The following is an 11,657-nucleotide window of genomic DNA, read 5'->3' on the forward strand; positions in this document are numbered from 1 at the left end:
GAGACAAATTGATACTTGAAATCTTCAGCTACGCAGGGATATGTGATGAGACTGCAGCTAGCTGTGCAGTCGGCGCCCGTGACGCACCCCATACGCATGTCTTGTACAACACCCCGGGCGGGAATCCGAAGCTTGATTCCTGCAGGGCTGACCACCCAAACGAGCCAACGACATGATCTAGAAGACAGTAGGCCCAAGGGAAGAGGCACACTTGATTCCCTACACCTCGCTCACTGGATTACTACAGAGGCTTATGTCGGAGCTACACCTGTAGTCTAGTAGAGAGCAGTCGGAAGAGCGCTGATGTCATGTCCAGAGGGGTTGAGACAGAACCGGTGCTCGACGAGTTCCAAGATGGCAGAGCTGAAGCAAGTGATGTAGACGTGGCTGCCACCCCCACTTCCCGCACTTCCCGGGTCGCCCGCCGGGTTTCGGGTCCTCGCCTGTCTGCGTTCGCAGATGACTGCGTGGTTGGAGACGAGTGCGCTTGGATCGATGGTGGCGGATATTGATTGAGTTGAACAGTCGGTCGCATAACGGAAGAAAAAAGGAGAGCAATGGAAGCAAGCATGGGGCTTGTGAAAGCAATGGTGACGGGTTGGTGGTATACCAAGCTGAGGGTAATACTGCCTTTGCAGAAGACACTCCAAGTACCACACGACATGCAGGACTCTATTGCGGTGCTTCGACTTGCCACATTCCGTAGTCATCTGCGAAGTAGGGCTGACTTGAACAGTTCAAAAATATAGATCCGATGCGCGGGATGGCAACCACGCGCTGCCCATCGGATAGACTTGAGATGGGCTGATCCGGGGGCTAGACTCGTCAAGACCGTCAAGTGACACTCTGTGTGTACGATCCGAGAATAAATGCAGTCGTAAAAACGTGCCGATGATACCGATATCCATTTCCAGACTTGTGCAGGCGCAGCCTTGCATGCCATCTGCACGCCGGGGACGCACCGTCCTTCATGCCGTTGGGTCAGCGTCCTATCTATAGCAAACCCCGGGTCGACTTCCGCGATTTCTAGATGAGTGTTGGAGTGTTGTATAGGAATGGATGGGTCGTCAACCTGATTGCGCAAGTTCCAAAGGGCCTGCAAGACCTGATGTCATATGATGGAATAGTAGACAAGCGGCTGGTAACAGTCGAGCACAAATGGGCACACAATAATATTGTAAAGTATGCTGCGACTAGTTTCTTATTTAGTACAAGAAACTTGAATCTCGGACATTTTCTTACAATTGGCCCCTCAATGGTTTTGCGTCGATGCTGAGCATCGTCTTCATTAAGGCTGACCGCTGGGCTCCGCTGGGCTCTGCTGTGCCAAGCCAGCTGGAACGCCTCGTTTCTTACCTGAACAGTCCATTGCAAAGTGAGCCACAAACAACTTGTGCTTTGGCCCATGATGCAGCCGCCGTATAGCCGCCGAAAAGGAGCGCACAGAATCAGCTGCTTCCCAGGATGGACCGACTGTCGCAGGAACTCATTGACCGCATCGCCGCGCTGCTTCCCGCCGGGCCGGTTCCAATGGCTGACCCGCCCGCAGCAGACACAGGCGGCGGCAGCGCATCCGGAAAAAAGGCCAGCATCGTGAAGCAGCTCTTTTCACATGTACGTCCCAGACGCGACGACCCGAAAACGCGACCCCCGCCCCGGTACTGGACCCGGGCATCCGCCGCCGTCCTCTGCTACCGGTGGCAGCGCGCCGTCGAGCCGCTCGTCTACGCCCACCTGGTCCTCGGCTACCCGGGTCTCGGCCGGCTCCGCGCCGCGCTGGCACGCCGTCCCGAGCGCCGCGCCTACCTGCGGTCGCTCACCGTCGTCTTAGCCCTCGCGCACGAGCACTGGACCGACGGCGGCGTCCGGCCGGACGCCTTACAGCCCCTGTTTGCCGCTCTCAGCGGCGAGGCGGCAGCGGCGGCCTTGGACCTGACGCTGCGCTTCGTGGCCGGGCATCCGGACCTGCGGCACCGCACGCGGCAGGGCATCGTGTTTGACCGCGACCATGGCGCGCCGCTCGACGTGGCGGCCTGCGTCCGCACGCTGGACTTTACGCCCGCGACGCCCGCAACTGAAAGGGGGCGGCGCGATGTGCTGCAGCTGCATCTCGCGGAGCAGGCGAGCCTGGTGAGGCGCTTTCCCGGCCTGCAGAGCGTGGTGTGGCACTACGCCGAGTCGGAGCTGCAAGAGGTCCGGGATCGCTCGCGGAATGGCTTCGCTGACGCCCTGGCGGAGCAGCTGTCCCAGCGGCGGCAGATTGTAAACGTCGGCTTGACGCTGCGGATCGGAAGACTGGGCACCGGCATTTCCGCGGCGAGCAGCGTCGGCCGGGACAGCTACGAGGGGCTGTACGCGAAGCTGCGCGCGGCCACGGCCCACGTAACCGAGCTGTCGTATGCCGGCGTCGTCGGCCCGTCCCTCTTTCTCGATCCGGCGGCGGCGGCGGCAGGGGGGGACAACGGCTGGCACGCGCTGCGCCACCTGGCCGTCCGCATGGCGCTGCTCACGCCCGCCGGCCAGTTCTACTTTGACGGCCACCCGTACAGCCCTCTTGCGCTGGACACGCCGCCCGACTGGCGGCCCGCGTACGCGACGCTGCAGCCGGAGCAGCACGACGGCGTCGCGCCCGACGGTCGGCCGTTTCTGTTTTGCGAGCGGCCGGCTGAGGATGTCATGGGCCCGCTGCTGCGCGCCTGGGCGGGCTTGCTGGCGCGGCTGCCGGCGCTGCAGACGGCGAGCTTGGTGGCGCGGAGGGGCGCGGACGAGGCGCCCCCGTGGGCCGTGTGGTATGGCACGCCGGGAAGGACGAGCCCGTGGGTGGACGGGAGTGGCATGGATGGGGATCGGCCGCGGGTGTGGTTTGTGACGGGTCGGTGGAGGCCCGGCGAGGATTTGGTGCGGGAGTTTCGGATGGCAGGGAAGGGAGCTGGCTATGGCGACAATGTGTCTGTTATATATTGGTCTATTCTAGACCCTCCTGTTCGGATATAGGTGTAGAAGAATGGGACATCACGCTCTTGTTCGGATATGGCTGTAGACGAATTGGGATATCACGCTACATTGGTGTTGAATGGCTTGTCTGTGGCATGCGTCAGTTTCGCTAGTTTCTGCGCTCCCTCTCTGCTCTCCCTCTCTTAAGCACCGCCATCTAATCAACATATCTGTCGTTTTGATAGAGGTTGAATACAAGCATCTCTATTCAAACGGGTGGGCCAAACTGTAGGCCATCGAATCTCCAAAAGGATACTTTCGAACAACAGGTATTATTTTTTGTCGTATGTTATTGGACCGAAGCCGAGAGACAATAAAGAAACCATGGTTGAAAAGAAGGAATTCTTCGTGTCTTTGCTGAATGTGTTCATTGGGCTTCCCATGGTCTAGGCTAGGTGTTGTCTCAGCGAGGTGCCAGAATTAGAAACGGACAGCGAATCTTGTCTGTGCCGACCGAGTCAAAAGGACGGTTCCAGATGATGACGAAAGCGGCAAGAGACTCGATTCGACAAGAGAACATTCCGCAAGACATAAGAGTCTGGGCGAAAAGGTGCAAGAGTTGATGGGTGCATTATGATCAGACGAGGCGAGGCTGACGTGGACACGGAAAAGGGGCCCCACAACTGGGCTGGAACGGTTAATCCACAATCCAACGCTCGGCCGAGCCCAGCCAAGGCTGCAAACATCGCCAAGCGTGAAGGAGTCGTATTCATTCTTTGCCTCCCCCATCCCTTCGTCTCCTCTCCCTCTCCATCTGCCAGTCCTCTCATCACATCGTCGCCGTCCCAATTCACTCGCACCGCCATGGTTGCATCATGACGGGTGAGCACGACGACGAAAACAGACCGCTCATGGCCATGCACGACGACGACGCCGAGGAGCGCGGGCGCGGGCGCCCCGACGACAATAATGACACCAGCAAGAACAAGACTCTGACAGCCACCACCGCCACGCCCGAGGACACCTCTTCCAGCGTCGCCTCCGCCCTCTACCCTTCCCACGACGACGACAACACGCCCACCCCTCGCTTCCTCCAGGACCAACAGCAGCAGCAGCAGCATCAAACCACCCGCGATGCCCCCTCCCCCTCCCAGCGCAAGTGGCCCGCCTGGGTGCCCTATCCCCTCGAACGCACCGGCCGAGCCATTGCACGCTGGACGCGCGGGCCGCCCAACGCCCGTCCCTACCGCATCCGGCCTCTACTGCCGTCTGTGCAGGAATTCCCGCTGCGCGCGCTCAACCGGCTGCTCCCCGGGCGCCGGCGCCGGCAGTGGCTGCTCTTCGTCTACCTCGCCGTCTGGGTCGTTGCATTTGCGCTCATTAAGTGGCGCGAGACTGTCTCCGGGGAGATTGCCGGCGGCTGGGGCCGGCCCCAGGCCATTGGCTGCGGCGCGGCATACTTCTCGCGCGGCAACACGTGCGGCGTCGACGGCGCCGACTGCCGCCCCTTCAACGGCACTGCCCTGCCGTTCCGCTGCCCCGGCAACTGCGCCAGCTACCGCGTGCTCAATCCCCGCGCCGTCGGCGACCAGGAGGTCGTCTACCGCCCGCTGATCGTCGGCGGGCCGACGACGGACCTCGACGATCCCGTTGCGTCGGCCACGTACCGCGGCGACTCGTACATTTGCGGCGCCGCCGTGCATGCCGGCGTCGTCTCCAACACGGACGGCGGCTGCGGCGTCGTCCGCCTCGTCGGCCACCGCCAGGACTTTGTCGCGTCGGAGCGCAACGGCATCGCCAGCGTCGGCTTCCCCTCGTACTTTCCGCAGGCGTTCCAGTTTGTCCCCGTCGAGTGCCGCGCGACCGACGCGCGCTTCTCCCTGCTTGCGCTGTCCGTCGTCTTCTCCGCTGTGCTGGGGCTGTGCACGGCCTCGCCGGCCGCGTTTTACTTTCCCACCTTTGTCGGCGCCTTTTGGACGGTCGGCATGGCGACCGACGCGCCGTCGCACACGACCGTCGCCGCGCTCTTCTCCACCATCCTCGGCCGGTTTGTGCCCGCCATGTTTGCCGGCTGGGTCGTGTACGACAAGATGGGCGTGCGCCGCACGCTCGGCGGCCTGACGGCGCAGGTGGAAAAGATTGTCCTCTGGCTCGGCGCCTGCTGGGTCGGCGCGCTCGACAACTACACGCTCGACTTCATCCCCATCCAGCGGCTCAGCGGGCACGACCTCGCGCAGCAGCCGGGCGCGCGCGCGGCGCTCGCCGTCATCGTCATTGCGCTCTTTGTCATTGTCGTCTTGCAGGCGTGGTGCTTCCGCCAGGAGGCGCGCTTCACCCGGTACATCAAGCTGTACGCGCTCTTCGTCGCCGGCATCGTGCTCTCCCTCCTCCTGCCGGGGCTGAACCTGCGCATCCACCACTACGTGCTCGCGCTGCTGCTGCTGCCCGGCACGAGCATGCAGACGCGGCCCTCGCTGCTCTACCAGGGCCTCCTCGTCGGGCTCTTCATCAACGGCATCGCCCGCTGGGGCTGGGGCTCCTTTCTCGAGACCGACGCCGCGCTCCAGGGCGACGCCCAGCTCGGCTCGCTGCTCCCCAGCGTCCGCGCTCCGGCCATTGACTGGGCTAACGCCACCGCTGGCGCCCAGTCCACCATCACCTTTCGGTGGGAGCTCCCGCCCCTCGAGACGTACGACGGCATCAGCGTCCTCGTCAACGACGTCGAGCGCTACCGCGCCTACTTTGACGACACGGACACCCCGGCGCGCGAGTATACCTGGACGCGCAACTCGAGTCTCGGCTTGCCAGAGTACTTTCGCTTCGGCTTCATGGTGGATAACACTGCCGGCGACTACACAAAGGCCGGCGTCTGGAGCAAAGACGGCGTCTGGACTGAAATGGCCGCAGGGCCGTCCAGATGAACATATACAGACTATAGATACCATTTTTTACAATCACTAGTTATGCAAAGATCCACATAGAACGATATAGGACATTTCAATACAGTATAAAGTTGCCGTCTAATATAACGGCGTCAAATTTGGAATACGTTGTAGTTTCAATGGGATTCACGCATCTGTCTATACTCGTCACCATGCGTGTGAATGGCCTGCTAACTACATATCCTCGCCGTGCCCCGGCTGCAGCATATCCGCCAGCACATCCCACCGCATGGCATCCTCGCCACTCACGGCCCTGGCCACGCTTCGCAGCCCGCCGCATATAAACCGCAGCAGCCGCGTAAAGTCTGTCTGGATCTGCCTCAGCACAACCACGTACGCCTCGCTACCGCCACTCATGCCCTCGTCCCCATCCCGGTCCGTCCCCGCGCCAGCATTCTTGGCCCGCGCAGACTCTAGCTGGAGGGCCAGGTCCAGCACCTCGAGGATGGCGTCCCGCAGTGGCTCCAGCTTGGCGCCGAGGCACAGCTGGTCCGTCATGTGCCGGGCGCAGCGGGCATGCGCAGCCATCATGGCGTCAACGTCGGCGGCGGCGCGCAGCTCGCGCTGCATGCGCGCCGTCTGCGGGATGAGCACCACCGTGACAAGGTATGTCTGCAGCGTGTCGACGAACCAGACGAGGCTACTGCGGGCGGCGTAGAAGAGGCCGCGCGCGTCCAGCTCCGCGTCGTCGGCCGCGTCTTCGGTGCGCAGGTCGGCGAGGAGGCGGGCGGCGCGCAGGGCGTGCGCGGCGCGCTTGGTCTGCAGCAGGAGCGTAAACACGGCCTGGTAGCGCGCCGTGCTGTCGGCGTCGAGGATCATCTGCACGGGCCATGCCGGGCGGTACGCGACCTGGATCAGCGGCAGCGCGGTCGCGACGGAGCCGCGCGCTTCCGTGGCCGACACATGGCGCCGCCCGTCGTCGAGGACGTGTACGGACAACCGGCTCGGCTCCACCACGCCGCCGGACGAAAAAGCTTCCTGCGCCGAGGCTGTCAGGGCGCGGCGGTTCTGCCAGATGGGATCCTTGGCGTCGAGCTTGGCAAAGAGGCGCTCGCAAAACGACGAGGCGGCCGCGCCGTCGGACATGAGGTAGACGCTGTGCAGGGCGCGTAGCGCGGGCTCGAAGCTGCAGTCGTCAAAGAGGGCCGTCTGGAGGGCCGACGACACGGCCGCGTACTTGCGGTCGATCCACTGGCCGAGGGCCATGTTGAAGAGGTCCGGGAAAGGTGCGGATTCGAAGCCGGGCGGGCAGATGGACTCGTAGGTGAGAATCTGCGCCTGTTCGCTGCGCAGGCAGTCTTCGACCTTCTCGAGACGGCCGAGTAGGCGCAGAATGACGATGCTCTTGCCCGTCGTGTAGATTTTATCGGCGGCGGGGTGCACAAAAGCCGGCGCGAGAAGCTGTCCGTCGTCTGTCCGGCGCAGTTTGAACCGGTGCTGCCAGATGCCACCAAGCGGCACGTCTTCCGCGCCGTGGTAGATGAAAAAGGCCTCGTCGCTGGGGAGCAGCCTGCCTTCTTCGACCCAGCTCCGAATCTCACGCAGATAGACGGCGAAGCACTCCAGAAAGATGCGTGCCAGGAACTCGTACAGCTGCTGGTTCCCGGTCAGCTGCGCCATGCTCGACTCGTCAAATAGCAGCTCGAGGTAGCGAAAGTTGTCCGACATGGGGTTCTGCTGCACCTTGAGGATCAGCCCAGACAGCTTGAACAGCGGCTCTAGAAAAGGCGTCAGCTCCTCTCTCGCCGCAATCAGACTGATGACGACTTGATCGGCAGGGCGAGCGAGCCGCTCCTGGATGTGCACGAGGTGGCTGTCCAAAACAGCGACGCGCTTCGCGACGCAGTCTTGCAGCGCCTGGAGCTGCGGCTCCTTTTCGCGTTGGGCCGCAAAGCGTCGCAAGATGCTGACATAACCTCCAGCTTCTGAAAACGTCGTCAAAAGAGACTTGTGAGTCTGCCACGCTATGTTGGAAATTTGGAAGACAGGATCCGGCGCGCCATTGGCGTCGAATAATGTGGTCGGTAGGCCGTGGAGCATGAAGAGCACCTCACGAAGAGCCTGCGTTTCCGAGAGACCGATTTTGCGAACCCTTCCATTCGGATCCACCGTCGGCTCTTCTTGTTTCCACTCCTGCTGCTTCAGCACTGCTTTCAAGGCATCATTGTCTTGTGGCTGAATAATGAGGTCCTGTGCTGTTCTGCCGGGAGGAGCATCGCCACCAAAGTTGGAGCTGTTGTCCGACTCATCGCCAGGACCACCCTCAAAGACTTCATCTCCAGATTCGTCGCTATAGTTGATGGAGTCCCACATGTCCGCATCTTGCGCCCAGCCGTCTTCCTGGGCGATGTCTTCCCATCGTAGTTTGAGGCCGCCGTCGTCGGCCGCGCAAACGCGTGCAATATCTCCCAGCTTGGTATTGAAAGTAGGCTGGTCTGACAGTTCTAATAACAAGTGCAGAGTCTCTGGATACCACTTGAAATTCAGATCTCGCAACGGGTCGAGACGCGCCTTGAGCTCGTCCGCGAGGGCATCTCTGCTGTTGACGCGAAATCTCTCCTCGAGACCAGCCAGAGACCTTTCTACTTCAAAGTGATTCGTCCGTAGAAATCTGTGAGTCTTCCATGTCCGAACAGCAGCATCGCGCGTGCGAAGAAAGCTCTTGCCAGTCTAGTTGATAATTAGCCATGGGTATGCGTCGAGGTTTGGGAACGGTACAGACCTGGGACTTTGACTGGGTCAGCGCCTCAACAAGGTCGCCTGTGAGGCTTTCTATCTGTGCAGCATGCGCCATGACGCGACCAGCCACATTTTGAGCGTCGACAGTTCACTTTGTAGAGATTGCGGTGAATGGTAATTGATGCTTGAGGCGAAGACAACGCGTAAAGCGGCTTGGCGGGGCACGGCCTGGTACGCGAAGCGCTACAGCATCACTCGCTAAAAGCCTCTAGAAGCGTTTGGCCGGGCCGCATCTGCGAATATCTTTTCTTGGGTTCATAGGCCCATGAAGTTGGTAGTCCAAGGTATCCGCCCTACAGTAAGCTATGTCTGGAAATTCATATAACCAACAGCTCTCCAAAATATTGAGGCATGCTCGGCGAGTAACCTATTATTACTAGTGACCTTGTCGCGATTTACACGAGGTTCGGCCTTGACGGCTTCGCCGCCCCACCATGTTCAATGCTCTGAATCGCCCCTATCTTGATCGCCCCCGTTTAATTTTCGCCCATGGAGGCTCAACGTTTTGTCCACGAATAGCTTCAGGACCATCATCTGTGCCTGGCCATCGACGCATTTCGCCTGGCGTCGTTCTCATTGCGCGACTTGATCCATGTTTGACTTAGACGCCTGCCTTGACTGTACGACTTTTCGACCGCCGTTCGACAGCATCTGCCATCATGGCCATCGCGCGTCCTGTCAGGATGCTCGGCCTGTTGGCCGCCGTGCTTTGGTGCTTCTTGCTATACCAGCTATTCAAGCCCACCGCCTCCATTTACGGGCCCGCCGGCAGATATGCCAACTTTGAGCGCGACCCCAATCTGGATCGTGAGGAATCCCGTCCTCATTCGGCGCATCCGCCGCATTGGAGACTGCTGGCTAACCCCCTATAGCAACCGGCGAACCGGAGGGTATCCTCGTTCGCACCTCTTCCAAGTACGCACCCGATGCCAAGAAGACCGACCGCATACCTGCGACGCTGCTAGCTCTCGTGCGAAATGGCGAAGTAGACGACATGGTCGCTTCCATGGTCGATCTCGAGCGAACATGGAATCACAAGTTCAACTACCCCTGGACCTTTTTCAACGACGAGCCCTTTTCAGAAGATTTCAAGAAGAAGACGAGCGCAGCTACCAAAGCCAAGTGCAACTATGGTAGGTGCAAGCCGGAGCAACCACGCCCAATTGATGACGACTAACAGTCGGTCGCAGAGCTGATCCCCAAGGAACACTGGGCCGTGCCGTCCTGGATCGACAAGGACATGTTTGACGCCTCTGCTACGGTCCTCGAGAAGAATGGCGTGCAATATGCCAGGATGATGTCGTACCACCAAATGTGTCGCTGGAACAGCGGCATGTTCTACAAGCATCCTGCTCTCAAGGATGTCCGCTACTACTGGCGTGTCGAGCCCAAGGTTCACTTCTTCTGCGATGTCGACTATGACGTCTTCCGCTACATGCATGACAACAACAAGACATACGGCTTCACCATTACCCTCTACGATGACCCGAATACGCTTCCCACGCTCTGGCCCGAAACCGCCAAGTTTCTCGCAGACCACCCCACATACCTCAAGGAGAACAACGCTGTGAAGTGGGTGACAGACAGCGAGCGCCGACCCGAGCACAACTATAATGCCCAAGGCTTCTCGACCTGCCATTTTTGGACCAATTTCGAAGTCGCCGACATGGAGTTTTGGCGCAGCCAGGTCTACGACGACTACTTCAACCACCTCGACAAGGCTGGCGGCTTCTTCTACGAACGTTGGGGCGATGCCCCTGTTCACAGCATTGCCGTTGGTCTTTTCGAAGACAAGAGCAAAGTCCACTGGTTCCGTGATATCGGATACCAGCACATTCCCTTTTTCAACTGCCCCAACTCGCCCAAGTGCAAGGGGTGTGTGACTGGACGCTTAACAGACGGAGAGCCATTCCTTCACCGTGAAGATTGTCGACCAAACTGGTTCAAGTACGCTCACATGGACTAAAATCGATGACGAGACCGTCGCCAACGAAAGGCCGAGGCCACTGCTTATGAAACAGTGCTCATGTTAACGAAAGGCGGCTTAGCTGTTCCACGTCGAGGTGGAAGTATTGCTAATACAAACTATGACGACAACCCAAGCACAAAATATGTGCGGTGGGGGCGCGAAAGAAGGAAATGAGAAACAAGCACATAAGTCGGGTCTTTGTTTTTTTGGCGGTGTTAAGGCGCATTGCTAGCTATTGGAAACTGGCGGCTGTAACATAGAAATGGTGCCGGAGAGCCACGGCTTTGAGCGGCGTTTTGCTTTGAGCGGCGTTTTGCAGCGAGAGCCTTGGTACTTCTGATTTTACACTTACAATGTACATTTAATTCTTCATATTGTCCTACATGGCGGACAAATCGGAATTATCAAACCCCGAAACCAAACTCTATATGCAAACAGGGATATCATAATCAAGCGGCAAAAACAGTGACAACGCCCGACGTGCCTCCCACGCAAAACTGGTCTCCCCAGCCATCGTCCCTCCACGCCATGCAGCTCACCACATTCTTCCTCACCTTTTCCTTGCCATCTCTGCCGACGACCTTTTTCCGGGCCTCGTAGCCCTCGGGCCCGCCCCACGGCACCGGCACCTTGGCGGCCATCTTGCCGCTAAGCAGATCCCACACCAGAACCCTCCCCTCGCCGTTGCTGGGCGCCGTCTCGGCGGCGGCGCCGTCCCCCGTCATCTCGTCCCCGACCAGGACGTACCGCTCCTTGGCGCCGAGGACGGACTGCAGGCGGAGCTCGTCGTTGCGCCAGCCGTCGGCGCGGTACGCGCGCAGACAGGCGCCGTCGTCGCGGTCCATCAGCCGCAGGGTGCTGTCGAGGGTGCCGACGAGCATGGCGCGGGCGTCGCGGGTGAGGGCGACGCTGGTGACGCCGGCGTCGCGGCCGCCGACGACATCCGTGGTGCACGCGCCGACGCGCACGTCGTAGCTGCGCACGCGCCCGTGACGCTCCCCGNGACGACCTCGGCGCCGCGCACCGCGAGGCACGTCACGGCGTCGCGCGCCTCGTCGAGCACCTGGATCGGG

The 11,657-nt window shown here is 60.3% G+C and overlaps 4 protein-coding genes across 4 annotated transcripts; 3 read left to right on the plus strand and 1 right to left on the minus strand.

The window, feature by feature from the left end:
• Positions 1-1,464: 1,464 nt before the first annotated feature.
• On the plus strand, positions 1,465-2,994 carry CCM_05614 (uncharacterized protein; the record flags this gene model as incomplete). Its single annotated transcript, XM_006670758.1, has 1 exon — positions 1,465-2,994. The coding sequence occupies one exon, from the start codon at positions 1,465-1,467 to the stop codon at positions 2,992-2,994; it is 1,530 nt and encodes a 509-aa protein (XP_006670821.1).
• Positions 2,995-3,809: 815 nt separating this feature from the next.
• On the plus strand, positions 3,810-5,855 carry CCM_05615 (LCCL domain containing protein; the record flags this gene model as incomplete). Its single annotated transcript, XM_006670759.1, has 1 exon — positions 3,810-5,855. The coding sequence occupies one exon, from the start codon at positions 3,810-3,812 to the stop codon at positions 5,853-5,855; it is 2,046 nt and encodes a 681-aa protein (XP_006670822.1).
• Positions 5,856-6,050: 195 nt separating this feature from the next.
• CCM_05616 (gamma-tubulin complex component GCP5, putative) lies at positions 6,051-8,670 on the minus strand (the record flags this gene model as incomplete). The annotated part of the gene is made up of 2 exons (XM_006670760.1): positions 6,051-8,546; positions 8,599-8,670. 2 exons carry the CDS (start codon positions 8,668-8,670, stop codon positions 6,051-6,053), a joined length of 2,568 nt encoding a protein of 855 aa, XP_006670823.1.
• Positions 8,671-9,274: 604 nt separating this feature from the next.
• Positions 9,275-10,581, plus strand: CCM_05617 (alpha-1,2-mannosyltransferase; the record flags this gene model as incomplete). Its single annotated transcript, XM_006670761.1, has 3 exons — positions 9,275-9,422; positions 9,488-9,748; positions 9,806-10,581. The coding sequence occupies 3 exons, from the start codon at positions 9,275-9,277 to the stop codon at positions 10,579-10,581; spliced, it is 1,185 nt and encodes a 394-aa protein (XP_006670824.1).
• Positions 10,582-11,657: the final 1,076 nt, after the last annotated feature.

Source organism: Cordyceps militaris (genome assembly GCF_000225605.1).
Source record: "Cordyceps militaris CM01 unplaced genomic scaffold CCM_S00004, whole genome shotgun sequence".
Classification (NCBI taxonomy): domain Eukaryota; kingdom Fungi; phylum Ascomycota; class Sordariomycetes; order Hypocreales; family Cordycipitaceae; genus Cordyceps; species Cordyceps militaris.